Below are 20245 nucleotides of genomic sequence, written 5' to 3'. Positions count from 1 at the left end.
CAGTTCAAGAGTACTTGCCGTGTGGAAGGTAGCATGACGCAGGTGTAGGGCTACTAACTGTCATAGAGGCAGAAGAGCTGAAGGTCTGTCATTAGGTTTGCCACTGTCTCTGGCAGGTGTGGAGCAGGCGGGCTATTATAACCCTCAGACAATCCACAGCGGCCCTCTCCTCCTGATGGCCCAGTGCAGAAGAGGAGGAAGATAGTTTCAGGGTGGCTACCCAGGGCACCACTGACAGAGGAGATCCCAACCAGGGGTTAAAGGGAGTGCAGCGTCCCCAGCACTGCATACCTCAACTCAAATAGGTCCAGGAGCAGGCAGTATTGCATCGCCAGTGTCGCCGCCGGTCAAAAGTGGATTAAGTGCCCCAGGGGAGCCACAGAGTACGTTCCTGGCACAGTAAGGCAAGTGTTTTGTGATCCTGACTGGGTCCAGTGCTGCGGTGGGCACCAGGACTTTCCTTCCAAAGCGTCCTTCAGAAAGCAGAGTCTGTTTGCAGGGGGCATGGATGCTGTGTAGGAGAAATGGGTATAATAGGCCCAGTTCAGGGGCCCAGGGGGGATCAGGGGGCTCTTCACGGCACTAGCAGTGGTTAAGCTGGAGGGGTTGCCCTTCACAGAGGGGTGTTGATGGGTTTGTATTGGCGCGGTGTGTGAGTAGGTCACTAATAACAGATGGTTCACTGTCTCAATAGCAGTTCAGTGAAATCTCCATCTGCGCCAGAGATTCTGTGAGGTCTGCAGCAGGTCGCAGGCATCCAAAACCCTATTTCCAATATGGAGGTCCCGCTGCTGCTGAGGATATCCCTGGGAGGTTAATCCCCCAATGAGGCCCGTTACGAGAGGGAAGTCAGGTGCCTCCAATCCAGGCTAAGGCAGCCTGCTCCCCCGTCAGGGTCCGGCCTATCCACTGCTCTCTGCGCCCGTCAGGCTAGCCCGTTGCGTTGCAGACAGCCAAGATGGTGGACCGGGATAGGCTGCAAGCAAGGGCCAGAGTCAACGTTGCTTGGATTGTAAATTCAGGTCACAATAGCCCCCTCTGCACACAGAGGGGAGAGCGCAAGTGCCCCTGCATGATTTGTGCTGTGTGTATGCGTTCCCGGTGCTGTAGATGTTGCTGGAAGGCCTACAAGGATCCATAGCAGAGACAGAGTGCGTCTCACTCCATGCTCTGCTAGACCATGCCCCAGATGATCTTCTTTTGATAATGAAAAACATACTCTGCCACCTGATGCCCACACCGGTGTCCGTGCCTCTGTTGACAGTGGTGGCAGTAGCCCCCAAGGGCATGTTAGGTGCTAGGTGCCCGAAGGGTGTATGGTCAAGGCTGTTTGAAGGAGAGAGGCCATTCCTGGTGCAGCTTGTGGCTGCTTCCTCCAACATGTACTTGCCTTGTCAATGAATAAAAGCGAGCATTTAAATTTTTAGAAAACCCAGGTGAGCAGGTGTGAGTAGAGCTCGAAGCCTCCTATTTGATGTTTTACAAGAATCATAAGATACATATAGTTGAGCTTGGACTTGAGCCCAAAAAGGAATTGATTTAATGAACTGCTCTGTGACCCGGCGTTTCTTAGACTGTTACAGACTCTTTGGAGTTTGTAGTTTTAATTTGAACTAAAGTGTGTGCAATGCTTTGATTTTTAAATGTATTTTACTATACCACCACTGTGCCATTTTAGTCCCTTTTAGTACCTAATCACATCGATACCATGGTAGTTTGTCATTTTGGGATTATAATATTTGGGCATTTAGGCACTTTTAGCACCCCAAGTACTTTGGCACAAGTGGCCCTCTGGCACTTTGATCAATGTGCAATTTTATTGCAATGGCATTTGTCAATTTTATGGGACCTTACGATTTCTTGTAGCTGTTGGAGAAGCAGGTGGTATAAATTTGAAAAGCTAACAAGATATTACAATATTAGCTATTAGATCAACCTGTCATCAGGCATGTATAAACGCTCAAGTATAGGAGCAAAACCTTTGTATCCTGACGTGGTAATGGAAATAGACCAAGGCTTGACTTCGGACTCGGATACTATTGTTGTCATGACTAATATCGATAATGCTGCTGCTACTAACAATGCCAGCATCTCGAAAACAATTGCTACTTCCATTACTGTCATTACTGTGATAACAGTCGTACTTATTATAGTGTCTGCCCAAATCCATATGACAAACCCTAGCAATTACAACTACACTAAGGCTGATCTAGGGAGATTAATAAAAAAATAATGGTGTTTTTCCTTGATTTAGGCACTAGTTCTCCCTGTACTGTCAATGTTTCACTCTTAACCTCTTTGTCTACAACCAAGGCCGCACAGTTCTTGAAGTTCCCAGCATGACAACAACCAAGTTGGATCTTCATAGATACTAATTCAGTTTATCCCATGGGAACAGCATTTTTTCTGATAAATCTGTGAAGGCTCTATGAGGCATTCAATGATAGGGAAGTGACCTAGATGGCGACCTTAGGAGACTTAGAGCACCAGAATTCTAGAAACTGCTTTTCCAATTACAACAGCATGGGGTAAGGGAGTTCTGTCCCTCTGAGCTGGAATGAGCAAGGTGAATAGGGCAATCCACGTGATTGATGACTCAAGTGAATACAGTTCATGATGAAGAGCATACAAATGTTGTTGGAAGTGAAATGAGGTCAATAAATTCTGTAAACTTAGATCCACACAAATGTGTTGCTTCACATATGGCTGTTTGTGAATGTGTCACTAGGTATCCCACCAAACCTTCCTCTCGTAGGTGGAAAATGAAAATAAAGCCCTGTCCTTGGTTTTATAGACACAGAAGAAGAGGCAGGATTTTCCTTTCTTCTGGAAGTTATAAGGAGCAAGATTCCTATGTATATAAGAGGGAGCAGGAGATAATATACAACTAACTTTGTTGATAACAAGAGGCCACTGGAACACTTCAGATGGTCCAACTTACACAAGGCAGTCATGCCAAGGTATGCAAAAAAATATCTGCACATAGTGGAAAAAGGTTGTAAACACAATGCAAAACCTCCTGTAACATAAGTATGAGAGGTTCACTGGTTTGCACATTTCTCATCTTTGTATTATGAGGCTGTGGTCCAGGCTGGGGAGAGGCCCAGTTGTAAGAGCTTGCCTGCCAACAAGTTACATCTCAAAATGTTTACTTCACAAGTGGGTCTATTAGCATTCAGCAAAAGGGGAAATGGCCCAGACGCTACTAAAATCCGGGCTGAACTATTTAAACCTGAGCCATTATTATTGGGTAAATATATCATGATCGTAGGCAAAGCAATTTTAAAACCAGCCAAAAACCAAATCATGGTTGGGAGATGAGATAATGCCACACATAAGAAAAGATGAAGAAACAATATTACAAATGATCTTCAATAAGATAACTATTCAAAGCCTAGAATATTTTTGCATGGTTTCTATCTAGACTTTCATTCTAGGACGAGCATCATGATTCTCTCTCACATTGACATGCAGGATTTAGAAAGAAACTAGGACAGCGGGCACTCCACCTGGGCTGCTTAGCATTCTGGTACAACCACACCATGTAAATAATGCCATAGTGTGGTGGGGCCCTGCTGGGGAAAACACATGACCGTTTCCTGTCAACAAAGACGTGCGTCAAGTTTACATACTTATTCCATTGCTGTTTTCTTTGTTAATCAAGTAGTTGAGTTTGTGAGCTGGATTTCATGAGGCCAAACTGTTAAGCAGTTCCAAAATCTCAATTCTCTTATTTGCAGATGATTCTCTATTGGATTCTGTAAGAGACTTGCAGACTCTTTTGGACCAATAGAAGGACTCCTTCAGACCAAACGGATTAGCCATCAACACCACTAAAGCAAAGTTGATGACACCTTTAGGTTAGACAGCTTTTTTCTTGAACAAGTACAAGATTTAGGGTTTTTGGGCCTAAAAATATCATCATACCTAACCTGGAAAAATCTGATTATGAAGTATTGCTAGCATTATCCGAGCTAAGCACAGGGGTGTAACCACATGCTTTGCCAGGGTGCATTGGGGATAGATGGTCTCTTCTGTTGTCCTGTTTACAAAGCACACTGCCAAAATTCTGCACTTTATGGTGTGGAAATCTGGGGCCACTGTACAGTTGCACCAATGTCTACATGAGAGACTGCTTTCCTGAAATCTTTTATGCATTCCAAGAGTACACCTAATGTCTCTCTATTGATAGCATATATTTCTTAGAAAAGCTCACACCACTCCTGCACTGGGCTAGGGAGCCCGTGAAATAAACCATAAGTTCTTGAGTGATATGCTGGGCCCAGTGGGAGACTACTCACTGGGTTGGCTTAGGTGAATTTGCAAATTTGCAATGCGGATAGGCATATCTCAGCTATGGTCATCCCCAGTCTCTGTTTCTTTTGGTATGGGAAGTGAAGTTAAAACTATGTGTAAGCTATGGGCACATAAAAAGCTTGAAAATAAAGGTTAACACATGCATTTTTAATCCAGCGGACTCCTGTGGCACATTTTGGTCTTACAGTATTCTTTAGACTGGATGAGTTATTTCTTCTAGCGCATACTCAAGGAAGCTATTTTTTCTTTATGTCCATTGATGTATGTGTTTCCTGTCTCTCTCTCTTTTTTTAGGTCGAGCGTAAGCATACAACCTTTTGTATACTTTTAAGTATACTTCGTTTGTGGGTTTCCAGGTATTTCATTTGTTAGTTTCAGTGTCATTTAAAAAGCCTTGCTTACTAGTGATTAGTCATGTCTTTTTGTCCCTTCTTCTTCAGTGTGAGAGCAGGGACTAACTACTGTATAATTATTCTTTGTCCTGTTTATCTGGTCAGTAGGGGACTTTTTTTTAACTTTGTTTTCTGCTTTTGGCAGGGGAATGACCAAACCTAACACAAATGGTTGGGTTACAAGGATCCTGATAAATTCCAACCTCTGTGCAAACTCTTGTTTGCCCAAAAGTAGGAATTATGAGTTGTGATTTACTGCAGCTAGTAACTATAAAGTGCGGTAAAGTAAGCATATCCTGATAAATCTAACCAGGTCAAATCTGCCACAATTTACAGGTGAAAAGAGTACCAATCTATATGGATATCTATGTTTAGCACAAAAATCTGTTTATTATGCTCCTGCGATATATTTTGTGTCTCTAGATAAATTCTGGTACGTCACACCTAATGAAATTTACCAGGTGAGAAGGGTCCATAAATACTGTGGAAATTGATATTCTTGTGCATGTTATGCCCCATTTGAACAGGCAATACTTGTGATAGGTGGAATGTATCATATGCAATAAATTAAGAACCTAGAGTTAATAAATTGGCGCACTCATAATAATGCCAAAAGAATTCATAATATCTCAAGTTTGCAAAAATCATACTCCGAACCACAGCTTATCCATTTCATCAGTAAGTAGATTTGACTTTCCTACACTGAAACTTGAAAATCATTACCTGTGAGAACTCTGGCCTGTTGTTGATCCATGAAAAGACAAAACCTCCACTTTGGTTTACAAAATACTATCTTAAAAATGTCCTGGCCTGGCATCATCGGTGCTGCAAAGTATTTGCTCCTCAATGATAGCCTACCACAAATGTGGAATATGCAGTTTAATGCAGAAGTTTCAAGATGCTCATCTACTGCTTTTCTGGGAACAGAACAAATGTTGGCTGTAGCCAGTGTTTCCTGCGTGGACACTTCCAAATGTACTACTACTACTACTTCTTCTAGAGATGATCTCCCACTAACTTCAAAGCAGGAGCAAATTATATTCAAAAGCTCACTAGCTTACTGCTGCTTTGGGGCAGCAAAAAAGAAAGATGATCAAAACTTAGGAGACAGTATACTAAGTGATCCCAATGACACCAACATATCATGTTAATGCTTATGTTTGTTACACACTTGCGGCATAGCTGCCCTGTTTTCGTTACCCATTGATCCCACCATACAGAGTTGACTATAAGAGGGCATAAAGGTCCTTCCTCACCTAAAAGGTCTGGCTGGTCTGTGCTCCCACACCACAGCCTGACTGACCATTTATTCCCATAAGGCATTTCTGTAAGGTTGACTGGAGCCATGGGAGGTTGCTTTATGAAGTTTGGCTGCCACCTCATGTGCCATTCAGTCAAAGGTATCAGTGGGAGCATAAGGAGAGAGACAGGATGCGGGGTGGTTTAAACATTTTTGCTAGGGATGCTTTTGGTTCTCAGTCCATCCCTGTCCTCCACCCCACAGGCGCAGAAAGAGGCCTGCATTCCGTCACCAGTGACGTGCGGGGCAAGAAGAAATTACTCTAAAACCATACTGTGTGGCATCAGTTTATGTGACTCTCCCAAAAGGGTCTGCATGACATGCATGATGGAAGCTGGAGCTAATCAGTGTTTGGGTGCACACAACAGAGGAATTATTGGAAACTTTTCCTTCCCAGGATTCCCATGTTCAATTCCCAGAATACATGGCATCCATGCATGATGCATGCTAGTAAATGCTGGGAATACAGGAGGCACGGTGTTGCGTCACTGTCTGTGGGAGTGAATATGCTGGGTCTCGCAGTACACAGCCCATATGCCTAGATCCGAGGGAGCTGGCAGGGGCTGCAGCCGGTATCTCCTGCAACTGCAACTGTGCTTAATTAAAGCCAGTGCATCAATTAAAAAATGTGTGACCAGATACATTATTGTAGAAGAGAGGTGGCAAAGAGGTCTCAACAATGGCAGCTAATGAGCATTATTTGGCAAGTTTGAAATTGCAAGTGTAGGCCCAGGATATATGACGATTTCCAACAGTAAATAATGAGGTTTCATTCATAAACTGAGCTACAGTTGAAAATCTGTTATTTAGTGAAAGTGGCCTAATCAGGGGTGATGCCCCCAATTGCTACCCCTTCTAGCATCATGGAAACAGTGCTATGATATTTGTGAAACAGCAGGAATTCAGGTTTAAAAATATTGACTTTTAAAAAGAAATTGTACATCCCCAACTGTAGCCTGGAAGCAGATCTTCAATAACTTTCCTAATGTATTTATTTAAAAATGTAACAACAATAGTACCTGCACATTTTTTAATGTCCACTTACATAGATACATTCCACTTACATATATCATTTTAGATGCTTTTTCAATGTTAGGCAGTCGTAAAAAATTATAGATCATCAATGGAAAAATAATTTCCATCTCTAGATGTGTGTCATGTGTGTATTGCTTCAGGGAGACCACAAACCTATAAACAGATCTCCTCCTAGCAGTTCTATATAATGATAAAATAGCACTGGTAACAAAATTGAATGCTGGGGTGCAGCAAAGCCAGCAGGTTCCAGAGTAGAATCAGATTCACTTCTGGCATGTATCATTTGTTTAAAAAAAAGTAACTTTGTGATGAGATGAGCAAATGCCACAGCAACTGTGACACCTACAGGATACAGGATCTAAGCCCTATGAGATGACTCAGGTGGGTGAGTTTCTGTTTCAGCATTCTGTGTGAAAACAGCAGAAACTAAGGTGGAGTGGGGGAGTAGAGTAGAGTGTCCTTGACTTGATTTATTGGAGTAGAGTGCCACAGAATTAATTAGGGAGAGTATAGTGTCATACAGTTAAGTAAAGGGCAGAAGAGTTCAGTAGTTCATTGGCAAAGAGTGTTATAGAGTGCAGTGCTGAAAGTGGGGTGGAATGGGGTGGAATAGGGTGGAGTAGGTTGGAGTGGATTGAGGAAGTGGTTGGATTGTATTGGAGTAGATTGGGGTGGGCTGAATTAGGGCAGAGTGGTTTACATTGAGTGCAGTGGGGTCGAATGGGGTGGAGTGGGTTGGAGTGAATTGAGGAAGTGGTTGGATTGGGTTAGATTGGATTGGAGTAGATTGTGTGGACTGAATTGGGGTAGAGTGGGTTAGATTGAGTAGAGTGAGGTGGATTTGAGGTGGCGGACTGGATTGGATTGGAGTGGTGTGAATTGAAATGGGGTTAGGTGGATTGGATTGGGGCTGATTTGAGTGGGGTAAGTTAGATTGGTATGGGGTGGGTGGATTGGATTGGATTGGAGTGATATGACTGTGAAGAGGTGGAATGGATTAGAGAGGGTGGTTTGAAGTCAGGTGAATTAGAGTTGAGTGGGGTGGATTGGACTGGGGGTGGGGGAGATTGGATTGGAGTGACTTGGATTGGAGTGGGGTGGATTGGAGTGGGGTTGATTGGACTGGAGCAGATTGGATTGGAGTGAGGTAGATTGAGCTGGAGTGGGGTGGACTGGATTGGAGTGGGATAGATTTGATTGGATTGTTATGAGTTGGATTGGGGTGGGGTTGATTTGAGAGGGTGTATGAAGCTGGCCTGGTGTGGGTACCTAAGGTACTTACACCTTATCCCAGGTTCAGGTATCCCCTATGAGTGTAGTGTAGGCAGTGTATAGAAGCCAGGCTCTATATAGGTAGCTGTGAATAAGCAGCCAAGGCTTATCTAGCAGACATGCAAAACTCATGCAATACCACTGTAGTCACACAGCACTAACACACATGAAAGAAAACACTCAGTTGTACAAAAATAAAGGTACTACATTTTTGTTTAACACAATACCACAAATTACTAGAAGGGCATTCCTTCAATAGGAGGTACGTAATACACTAAATATATACAATAGCAATCAGAAATAGGCATTTAAAAGGTTAGAAAACAGTGCAAATAGCAATCAACAATAGTGACCCTGGAGGAGCACAAACGATATACTCAAAAAATAGAATGTGAACACAGGAGCAGGTAAGTAGAATATGTAGAGGGGAGCTGGGAGTACCAGAAAACCACATAGGTAAGTACTACACAGTACCCCCCAGCGGCCAGGAATGCAGGAGTAAATTATTGGATTTTCCCCAAACCACCCAAAAGGAGGAAAAGAAGAAAAAGGAGACACCCAGACAAAACTGCAAGAAAACCAGCTGTGGATTCCTGAAGAAAGAAGACCTGTGGAGAGAGGGGACGAAGTCCAAGAGTCACATTGGAGTCCAGGAGGAGTAGGAGCTACTACCCACCCAGCTGTACTTGCAGGATTTGGTTGATGTTATCAAGAACAGGTCAGCACTGCAGCCTTGGAACCGGAGAAGAGTTCTTGATGGATGCAGATGATGTCTCACGCTGGAGTGAAGATCTCAGATGGGTGTCGGTGCAGGAATTCTACCAACAATTCATGGCAAAGGCAAACTCGTGGTTAATTGAAAAGCAGTGCTGCCAGGGTCCATCAAGGCCCAGGAGGACTCAACCCAGCAGGGGGAGTCACACAGGACCTTCAGCTTTGCAGAGAGTCCACAGGAGCAGAGGCAACACCCACAGGAGTCCCACAGGACGGGGACACAGAAGTCACAGAAGGACCCCATGCAGTACTATAAAAGAGGATCTCCCGCTGCCGGAGAACTTGCAGGATGCTATGCTTTGCAGGAACGAGTGCTGGGGGCTGGAGCTACAAGTCACCTGAAGATCCCTTGGAGGAGATGCACACAGGCCTTGGCTGCTGCAAGAGATGCGGTGCACAGAGTACTGTCCTGCATGGGAAAGCAAAGGCTTACCTCCACCAAAGTTTGACAGCTGTCAGAGAAGACCAAGAGGGCTACTCCGTGACCAGCACCCGTGATGCAGGATTCACGCAGCTCAAGATGAGGGGAGATACACGCAGCCGGTCGTCGCTTGCTGTAGGTGCCTGCAGTTGGAGGGGAATGACTCCAAGGGAGATTTCTTCTTCTTCTTGTACAGTCTGAAGAGTTGCAGTCTTCTGAGGATGCACAGCCGGGGAAATGTTGCAAAGCTGGCAGGAGATGTGGAAACAAAGTTGGAGAAGAGTCTTCTTCATTGTAGCACATTTGTCGGTTTCTGGAGGGTCCAGTCGTGGTTCCACTGGCCAGAAGTCAAAGTGGAACTAGCAGAGGAATCCTGCTGGAATCTTGCAAGCCTAGTCTGAGGACCCACCCAAGAGAGAGACCCTAAATAGCCCTGAAAGGGAGATTGGTAACCTAACCAGGTAAGCATCTATCAGGATGGGGCTCTGAAGTCACCGGCCTGGCCTGGTCACTCAGATGCTCCCAGAGTTCCTTGACAACCTTTGAAACAAGATGGCAGAACCCAGGGACCATCTGTAGGAGCTCTGGGCACCACCCCTGGGGTGGTGAAGGGCATCGGAGTGGTCACTCCCCATTCCATTGTCCAGTTTTGCATCAGAGCAGTGACTGGGTGTCACTGAACTGGTGTGGACTGGTTTATGTACAGAGGGCACCAAATGTGCCCTTCAAAGCAAACCAGTGGCTTGGGGAGGCTACCCCTCCCAAGCCAGTCACACCTATTTCCAAAGGGAGAGGTTGTTACCTCCCTCTCCCAAAGGAAATCCTTTGTTCTGTCTTGCTGGGCTTGATCAGATCAATCAGCAGGAGGGCCGAAACCTATCTGAGGGATGGCAGCAGCAGGGCTGCCTGGAAAACCCTGTAAGACTGGTGGTAACAATGCTGGGGGTCCTCTAAGGAGCCCCTGGAGTGCATGGAATCATGCTTCCAATACTTACAACAGTATTGGGGTATGATTCTGATATGTTTGACACCAAACATGCTTAGCTTTGGAGTTACCATTATGTAGCTGGACATAGGTAGTTACCTATGTCCAGTACATGTGTAAAATGTCATCCCCACACTCCCAAAGCCCAGAAAAATGGATCTGGAGTTTGTGGGGGCACCACTGCTAGTGCAGGGGTGCCCTCACACACAGGTACCTGCACCCTGCCCTCTGGGATGAGAGGGCCTACCACAGGAGTGACATACAGTGACCTGGTAGTAAAAGGGTGCATGCACCTTTCCACGCAGGCTGCAATGGCAGGCCTGCAGAACATTTGCATGGGCTCCTTATGGGTGACATAATACATGTTGCAGCCCATAGGGATCCCCTGGTACCTCGATGCCCTGGATGCCTATGTACCATATACTAGGAACTTACATGGGGGTACCAGTATGCCAAATGTGGGATGAAAAAAGTTCCAGCAACCAAGTTTAAAGGAGGGAGCATAAAACACAGTCAAACAAACTGACAAACATACCAAAAAGTATGGGTAACCATGCTAGAAAGAGGCTACTTTCCTTCAGAGGGGTAGATTGGATTGGAGTGGGGTGGACTGAAGTAGGGTGGATTGGAGTGGGGTGGACTGCAGTGGAATGGACTGGATGGGATGGATTAGATTTGAGTGTGGTGGATTGAAATGGGTTGGGGTGGGAGGATTAGATTGGGGTGAATGGGGTGGACTGAAGTGGGATGGACTGGAGTGGGTGGGTGGTTTGGATGGGGGTGAGTTGGACTGGTGGAGGGATGAGTGGGATGGATTGGAGTGGGTTGGATTGGATTGAGGTGGGGTGAGGCGGATTGGAGCAGGGTGAAATGGATTGAGTGGGGAGATTATATTGGATTTGGGTGGGGTGCACTGGATGGGGTGAACTGAAGAGAGGTGGAATGGGGTGAGGTTGAATGGAGTGGGTGGAATGGAGTGGGATGGACTGAAGTGGGTAGATTGGAGTTGGGTGGATTGGGTTAGAGTGGGGTGGATTGGAGTGGGGTGGATTGGATTGGGATGGATTGGGTTAAGGTGGATTGGATTGGGGTGGGGTGGATTGAAGTGGGGTGGATTGGAAGGGGTTTGAATGGAGTGGGGTATCTTAGTTTGACTCTTGCTCTAGGCAAGACTGCTGGTTTAAGGATGACAGTACTCATGTTTGTAGGCGACTATGCCAGTCTTACAAGTCGCAACTGTCATCCCAACCCTCCCGGCTCACAAGGAGCACCTCACCAAAAACCCAAACAGTAAAAGGTGATTTGTGGCAGCCTTTACACATGGACTCAAGAGTGTGACACCTCAGGGAGTGTTGTGGTTAAACGGAGATTACCCCTTTCTCACATGAACAACATGTCTCAATCAAACACAGGCAATGAAGAAGATGAAGTAAGGTTTCAGTAGGTTTTATTCAGTAAAACTGCAATCTATGATAAGTTGCATGGGCTGCAATGATTAGGATAATGAATAATGCAAGAAACAGAATGGTAAAGTCAAGAGTCATTAATACAAAGACCCCCCACCATCTTGCAATGACATGAGATATGAAATATGTCCTAATACCCTAATGTCATGTATCTAATCTCTAACCAGAAAGAGAGCTAGGTGGTTTAAACTTAATATGCCAATGCTATGTCCGTGAGAAGAGCCCCCTCACCCTCGTTACCTTGGAATGAGGTCTCTAGCTCAGACTCCGTAGGGTCATGAAGACTGGGTCAGCGTCAAGGCGACGTGCAGCATCAATAGCAGTGATGGCATCTGGTCGGAATCCCTCTGACTATCTGTTTAAGTAAGGAGTATTCATACAGATCTGTTTGGACCCCTGACGTAGGTCTGTTCCCAAACAATAGATAACAAGACATGCTTGGCACAGTAATTTATATAAACAATTCAGTTGAAAGTGTGAAGAGGAAAAGTACCTAATGTGAACACCTACAGTTTATTGATCTTTGTCGCTTGATATTGACGCCTTAGCGCGGTGGTACTGATAATGCAAAACTAAAACATGGGCCTAACTAAAAACAAGGCAGCCATCTTAAAAGATTAAATTAAATAAATGCGCTAAAACAGAGCAAGCTAAGTAGGGTAAAAGTCAATAGGTGACAGGGGCACGAGTCTGCAAGCCAAAGGCTAAGCCAACTCCTGTTTCCCATTAAACCAAACTAGGATTCACTACAGGGGGCGGATTGTTTCAGATTGGAGTGGGGTGGATTGGAGTGAGTGGACTGTTTTGGATTGGAGTGGGACAGATTGGAGTGGGGCACATTGTTTTGGGTTGTAATGAAGCGGATTGGGGTAGAGCAGATTGTTTTGAATTGGAGTGCAGCGGAATGTTTGGATTGGAGTACGACAGATTATTTTGGATTGGAGTGGGCAGATTGGTGTGGGACAGTTGGAGTGTGGCAGACTGGAGTGGGCAGATTGGAGTGGAACAGATTGGAGTGGGGCAGATTGTTTTGGATTGCAGTGGGTAAACTCTTGTGGATGGGAATGGAGTGGTGTGAATTAGATTGGGGTGAGGTGGATTGGATCAGAGTGGGGTAGATTGGATTGGGCTAGATTGGGGTGGATTGGATTTGAGTGGGGTGGATTGTGGTGAACTGGAGTGGGGAGAATTGGGATGGAGTGGGTGGATTGGGGTGAGGTGGATTGTATATGATCGGGATGGACTGGATGGAGTTGTGCAGATTGGAGTGGTAGAGGACTGTGTTGGATAGGAGTGGAGTGGATTGTAGTGGGGCAAATTGGAGTGAGGAAGATTGGAGTGGTGGATTGGACTGAGGCAGAGTGTTTTAGATTGGAGTGACGCAGATTGCCATCAGGCAAATTGTTTTGGATTGGATTGGAGCAGACTGTAGTGGGCATGACTGTTTTGGATTGAAGTGGGGCAGAGTTTTTTGGATTGCAGTGGGGTGGACTTTTAGGATTGGAGTGGAGCAGATTGTTTTGGACTTGTGTGGGACAGACTGCAGTGCAGCAGATTGTTTTGGATTGGAGTGTGGTGGATTGGATTGGAGTGGGGCGGATTAGGGTGGAGTGGGGTGGATTGGATTGAGGTGAAATTTCTGATGGCTCTTGGCAACCCCACAACCAGGAAACCATCAGACTTGTGACTAAGAAGATATAAAAAGAAAATACAGGCACAGTCCTTTTCTCATCTATGCAGTCAGCATCAGTAACAACATCCTTGTATCCATCAGGATTGATGCAATGTTGTTCAAATTTAGAAAAGAGTTGAAGGTGTTCCTCTTTAAAGAACACTCCATCACAATGTAATATCAGTGTACATCTGCTTCCAGAACTCAGCTACCTTTCCCATAACTCATTCACAGTATTATTGTGTTTGATCCTGTACAGCACTCAGCTGCTTTTTTGGCTAGATTTGACCCTGTACAGCGCTCTACTGCTTCTTTGGCCAGATTTGTGCTATACAAATACTACATACATAAATACAGAAAAGGTTGGCATGTTGGGTTCTTAAGACAAAAAAAGATGTACAGAGTAGCTGTGAAGTATAAACAGATGCATTATGAGCTGTCCTAGCACACTTCTACTGATAAAACCTAAACATACAAGGTGGGATGTTGTGTACATTCCTCCCTCTCTCTCTCCATCTCCCTTTTCCCTTCCAATAAACGGAATATCTGTCAAACATGAGGCCTATTTGTATTTCTGCTTTTCTCGCCTTCCTGTCGTAGCAAACATATTTTGGGATATGTCAGTGAGACTACCTAGAAACCCATGACAAAGTAAACAAGTGAAGACTTTTCTGAACTCTGGGCAATAAGGGCTTAGAATAGTTTGAAAATTTGACAAGCTTCTGAAAAAAGTAATTACAGAGCAATCAGGTTTTAATGCATATTAATGATGCACTTTCATTCCGCCTGTTCTCTTGTGTATAAGATCAAGTAGGCATTGTATAAGAATAAGCATGACCCTGGCTCAATTGAACATGTCCCTGTGCAAAGGCTGCTTATCGTAAGTATGATCCAACACAGACACTGCCAGAGCAGATTGGAAGTCATGGTACCTGACTACCAACCCGAGAAAGCCTATCTACAGAGAGTGTGACACTACAGCTGAAGCTGGATCTAGGAAACATAACAAAGACTGAGAAAATTGAAATGTGGGTATGAAGTACTTTCCCAGCATCACAAAATGTGGTAAAGTGGGGTACTTTAAGATTAATTAAATCACCTAAGGGCAGGCGACCTCACGCACCATTGGAGGCATGCTTCATCATAGGGGTCCCTCCTCATCCAGACCAGATATGCTTTTTGTCTGAATGGACTTCAAAGAAGACAGGGTTCTTTTGCAATATGTCTTTGGTTCACAATGAGAAGGAGAATTTTGAACACTGTGTGGGATTCAATCATTTATAATATAATTGCCTGTGGATCAACCTATTATCAGTTTATGCAGATGGCCTCTGTCTAACTTGTTCGCCAATATCTAAATCAGGCCCTTTGTGTTTCAGGTGAAGCTACATCCAGACGGTAGATGTATGCATCAATTTGATACAATCCAAAGATGTTGACAATTGCATTGTATAACAATTTCCATACAGACAACAGTTCAAAATTGATGCATACATTTAAAGTCTGGAAGCAGCTTCAGCTTAAAACACAAAGGGCCTTATTTAGAACTTGGCGGATGGGATATCTGTCACCTTTGTGATGGAATAACCTGTCTGGTGAATTCTAAATCAGGCCCTAAGTGTGTAGATACTTACCAGTATGCATGTAAAGTCACATTCTTCAGCATTCTAATGCAGTGAGTTCGATTTTTTTAACTAGGTCTAGCAATGTTGGCATTTCCCTAATTCTTTATCATGTCTGATTGGAATTAACATTTCATTATCCGGACGTGTAGTTGTAAATGAGGATTAACTATTCAGGCAGGTTATCATGCTGAATTTATAAATTCCCTTCGACCACCACTGCATGAGATATGACACATGCATTTATACCTTCTGATGTTCACCGCTATTAATAGATTATTTTTAATAAGGTTGCTATTACGGTCTTTTGATATCTTTAGTATAGTTGATTAACATTATCAGGAGATGATCACTCATTCAGGCATTTTACAAAAAAGAACTCATAACACTCCTCTGATCATGTTTCCGCTGACATGAAGGCTTTATTAATAATATCACGTCCCACTAAAAAAGAGATACCTGTAGAATCGTACTTTGCACCATCCAATGACCATTACACCTAATATGATACTTGGAATTAGGTATATGTCGAGATCAGGTTTATTTGATACCCCTAATATGACCGACTAAAATCAACATTCTAGTTTTTGCATATGCAGTCTCATGCAATATCTATTACCTCCATATTCTGTTGCACTATATTTTATTATTATTTTTTAGTTATGAAAACATTCAATATTATGATCTCTGTTCAGGTCTGAAACAAGGACCTTGGCAGCTCGAATAGTATTAATACTTAGGGACCTTGTAGTTCTTGGGCGTTTCACTACAAATATTGCTAACCTGTAGTTTCCGTCTAGTTTTTGAGCAGGTTTAAATAGCCTGAATTCCCAAGTGCTTTTGCAGAGTCAGTATCAGCAAATGAAGAGGCTCCGAACTACGAGAAGTTGGCATTTGTTTCTAATTTAGTAATTTGAGGTGGCACATAAATCTTTTCTCACTGCATTGTCATATTAAGAACATCCCAGCTTGATGAATCATTTATTTGACTTTTTATAGATTCAAATATGTTTGCTTGCAAAACTGTCGCAATTTGACAGTAGTTTTTTTTTATTATACCTACATTCACAGAGGTGTTTACTTATATTCTATATTCTATAATCATGTTACAAGTTGAGGGACTGCGATCTTTTTTTAAAATAGAAGCTACAAATACAGTACCTCATAACACTGTACTGGATCAGATGTTTTAATCAGACCACAACACTGTAGCTGATCCTATTACTAGATATATCAATTTCATCATGTTTGTTGACTTTGAGGCCCGATTTTTCTATTTGAATCTGAGACCCCGTAATCAAAGTTTTGACATTAGTCTTATCCTTTTTTCAGCAAAACATTTTTTGCATTTTCTATTTAAACTCACTTATCCAGGCATCAATTGACGTCAATTTTGATTATTCAAACAGTCGACCCATGTCTTCATATGGTATAAGTAAGTTCTCTTAAAAGACAAACTGAATGAATTAATACATTTGTGACCCAATATACATTTTATTTAAAATTCTTTTTTAGCAATAATTTTCAGTCTTTGCAGTCTAAATCTGAAATCTTTGACATAATCTCTACAATAAGCAATGCTGAGATTGATATAGGTTTAATTTGAAACCATGTGAGTGCGGATTACTTCTGCACCTTATCTTAGATTCGAGGTCCATAGTGACTTGTATTTAACAAGATTTTTCTACTTACTCATTTACAGTGACATCTAGGATTTTTGGTCTGAATTTTCAGGATAATTTCCTAGTATGGAATTTAATCATACACTGCTTTAACTATATTTTCAACCATTATAGTAAGTGCATCAACATTCTCTGGAAAGCACGCTCATGAACATCCATCGTTGAACTTGTTCTGGAATAAAAAAAAATTATTCCGTTTCCACACCTTGGGGACGTTGGGCTGAATCACACATTGATTGTGTACCACGTGAACCTAGATCTGGTGGTGTCATGGAGAAAGGATTCTACCTCTTCTTTTCTAGGAGCTATATTTTTCCGGCTCTATTATTTAAAGTGACTGCAGGTGTAATATCTTAATAACTTATGTGGCAATTGTATTAAAGTTAACATCTTGTTTTAATGTTTATAGGGGGCCTTTGGTTTTGTTACAGACAGCTCAGTCCTGAAGATGGTCTCGAGGATTAATATGAAATGAGCCCAAAACGTTGATGTGTTCCCTATTTTTCGGAGGAATAATTTGCTATATCTATTTGATCATTTTGTTATGTCCATTAGACATACAATCTCTAGATCTATATATAGAAAGTGGGGTTTGAGCACATTGACATATGTCAACAATTTTAAGCTACGATTGCATTGGATCAGGCTTTGTGATGTACGTAGAAACACCATTGACATAGAACCCCTAATCTTTTGTTCTCTGTGTTTGTTTTTCTGCTTGGGTTCTTAATACAAATTTAAAAACAGCTACACCTGATGATATGTTTATTTTCTTTCTATCACATATATGTCATGCTAATTGTAATTGTAATTAATCAATTTTTTATGTAAATGAGAGACATCAGTAAATAATGAAATGTCATACAACAATTCTTTAAGCAATATCCCTTCTTGGCACTCTTAACTGTTATCATTTTAGTACCCAAACCCACAAGGGTGTATTGGGTTGCCCCTTGTTATTCACGTATATTTTTGGGCCTGTGAAAAGTTGGAAGTTGGTTTCCCGAAGCCCATCTGTTTTAATGGTCATGGGAATTGCAGTGGAGGAAGCAATTTATAATACATGGATTGAGGATCTGTCTTCTTGTGAACGTCATGCTCCTTTCTTATTGTGCACCTCAAAGTATTCTTCGCGGTCCTTGCTCAAAGAATAAGTTTGCGTTTGATCAAGCAATAGGCGTTCTTAAAGAGAAGCCAGAAATTGTCCCTTGTAGCTAAATAAAATGAGCAAATCTTACTTCAAAATGCTGCTAAACGAGAAAAGCCATATTTCGTTTTGCTGCCACTGACTCGTATATTGTAGCATTTGCCATGCTCATTTGCAATTTTATTTTTTTTAATCTGAAATTAGAAATCGTGCATAATCACCTTGCAAACTGTTAAATCACTCCCCTAACACTGGTCTTTTATAGGGAAATCATCTTCCTTGTTAAGTATGGAATTCTTTTACAATCCTGAGAAAATATTTATAGGGCCTACCTTACTTCCCTCTATGCTCTGCGTCATACTAATGCAATGTGATATGCAGTTTAGCTCCATTCGATGGCTCTGCCTTATTTTAAGTGGTAAACTTCATAGCATCACTATTGTTATACCTCATCTCCGCGTGAACACTGTTAACTGTTAGAATTATTAGAAGGAAATTCGGCGGAAATACTTTTTGGAAGAACTTCTTCATGTGAATGACTGGAACCTTGAGCCAATCCATGCAAAAAAATGAACTGAAAATTGCAACATCTGTAGTGAATTTTCTAGAACAAGATTAACTAATGGGAGGAATGTCTTCGTGTGTTTCTTGGAATTGGGTTTGTCACATGGTCTGCATTTTCAGAGCACGCTCGATCCTTCCCGGTGCCCAGAAAACTTTTAAGGAAAGAAAGTGAAGCAAGCAAGCCCACCTTTCAGAAAAAGAGGGAGGCGTTGAAAAGGAGAAGCGGCATTGCAGCCGAGAGGGGAAGAGGGGCCCTTTAAATACCTCCAGCTGGAGGAACGCCATTAACAGAGAAGGAAAAAACTGCAGAACCAAGCTTTCGGATAATTGCTCTTTTTGGTAAGTACTGCAAATGCATGGTTTACTTCATCTCAGCACTGCACAACGGGTTTACAATAGTGCAAACTTCACAGCCTGCTTTTACTTTCCATGCATTGGCTGAACATCAGAAAGAGCACAGAATGATCAGTGGTTTGCACATCTGCTGTGTATTTTGACTTGTGAGGGCGTTGTCTGTTTTGATATAACTGCGACATAACACCTCGTTATCAGCACCATACTACATTCCTTCAGAATAATCCAAGGCCCCAGGGTCTACAGTTTCCAAACTACCCCTCCGCGTGATTGCTGCAGGCGTTGTCGCACACATATTAAGAATTAGCTCGGATAATCAGCCAGGAGGGTTGTGACAGTTTTACGTTTGAGTTGGCACTGTGCCGCGCGACACCTGCGTGCAACAACGGACCCCGTATGTTTTGTTAGAAAGCGCGCATTTTTTCCCCGCAGCAGCCAGCAGGCGTGTAACGCTCTCTGTAGCATCTGATTTGTATCAGGCGCAGACTCTATCTACCTCCGCATCTAGCAGAAATCTTGGCCACTTGACAGAAAATAAATGTATGGGGCGCAGCCAGCCATCCAGCCCAGCTACGCGACGTGCACCTCACAGAACGGGTAATGCGATCCAGGGTGGGGGCCGGTTGGAAGAATGCCGTGGTCGCGCGCAATTCCAGCAGAACAAGAGCATCCCACCGCAGGCCCCCTGCTTACCTCCTGCCACCCCTCTGCTCTCCAGCTGTACACCGGACATTCTGCATCCTGGCAGTGCCGCTCGGAGGCGGGTCTGGTAGACTGCTTGCAGCCCGTCTCCCGGGCACTTTTGTGAGTACCAGAGGCGCAGAACACGGCTCTCCGCTGAACTCCTTGTCCGCACGAGACCGAGCACTGAGGAGAGAGATAAAGTAAGTTTAAGCATTCGAGGGTTGGTGTTCGTATTATTGGGCTGCTCGAGGTTGGTTTCTGAGATGTTACATAATAAGCATGTGTGAGTACATAGAGGAATACTATTTACCTCAGACCGAACAATGATGCACCTGTGTCTTCCAGGGTCAGATTTCAGTGTAAATAACTATTTCACTTAAATTAGCATCTTTTCCTCAACAGGCATTACATGTTCAGATTACAGCACAAATAATGGACCACTTGTTTTGATAACAGGTAAAGATTTTAGATACGGATGATAACGAAAACTTTTAAAAGACAAATAAAGGAGAATTAAAACACTTGCGTGACTGGTGTTTGAAAGAATAAAAGAAAGAC

General features: G+C 43.2%; 1 protein-coding gene and 1 long non-coding RNA gene across 2 annotated transcripts in view; one reads left to right on the top strand and one right to left on the bottom strand.

The window, feature by feature from the left end:
* The window catches only part of ADAMTS9 (ADAM metallopeptidase with thrombospondin type 1 motif 9), a 704469-nt gene that overhangs the window by 148611 nt on the left and 535613 nt on the right, over positions 1-20245 (bottom strand). The window contains exon 30 of the mRNA XM_069206502.1: positions 19697-19870. Within this exon, the coding sequence (XP_069062603.1) occupies positions 19697-19870 (174 nt within the window). The remainder of the gene's footprint in view (positions 1-19696; positions 19871-20245) is intronic.
* The window catches only part of LOC138259062 (uncharacterized), a 100556-nt gene continuing 99132 nt past the window's right edge, over positions 18822-20245 (top strand). Inside the window, exons 1-2 of the long non-coding RNA XR_011198632.1 lie at positions 18822-18988; positions 19722-19887. This is a non-coding gene — a long non-coding RNA (uncharacterized lncRNA). The remainder of the gene's footprint in view (positions 18989-19721; positions 19888-20245) is intronic.

This window comes from Pleurodeles waltl, chromosome 9 (assembly GCF_031143425.1).
Source record: "Pleurodeles waltl isolate 20211129_DDA chromosome 9, aPleWal1.hap1.20221129, whole genome shotgun sequence".
Classification (NCBI taxonomy): Eukaryota; Metazoa; Chordata; class Amphibia; order Caudata; family Salamandridae; genus Pleurodeles; species Pleurodeles waltl.
The sequence above is the reverse complement of the archived record's forward strand: the minus strand, read 5'-3'. Positions and strand labels throughout refer to the sequence as shown.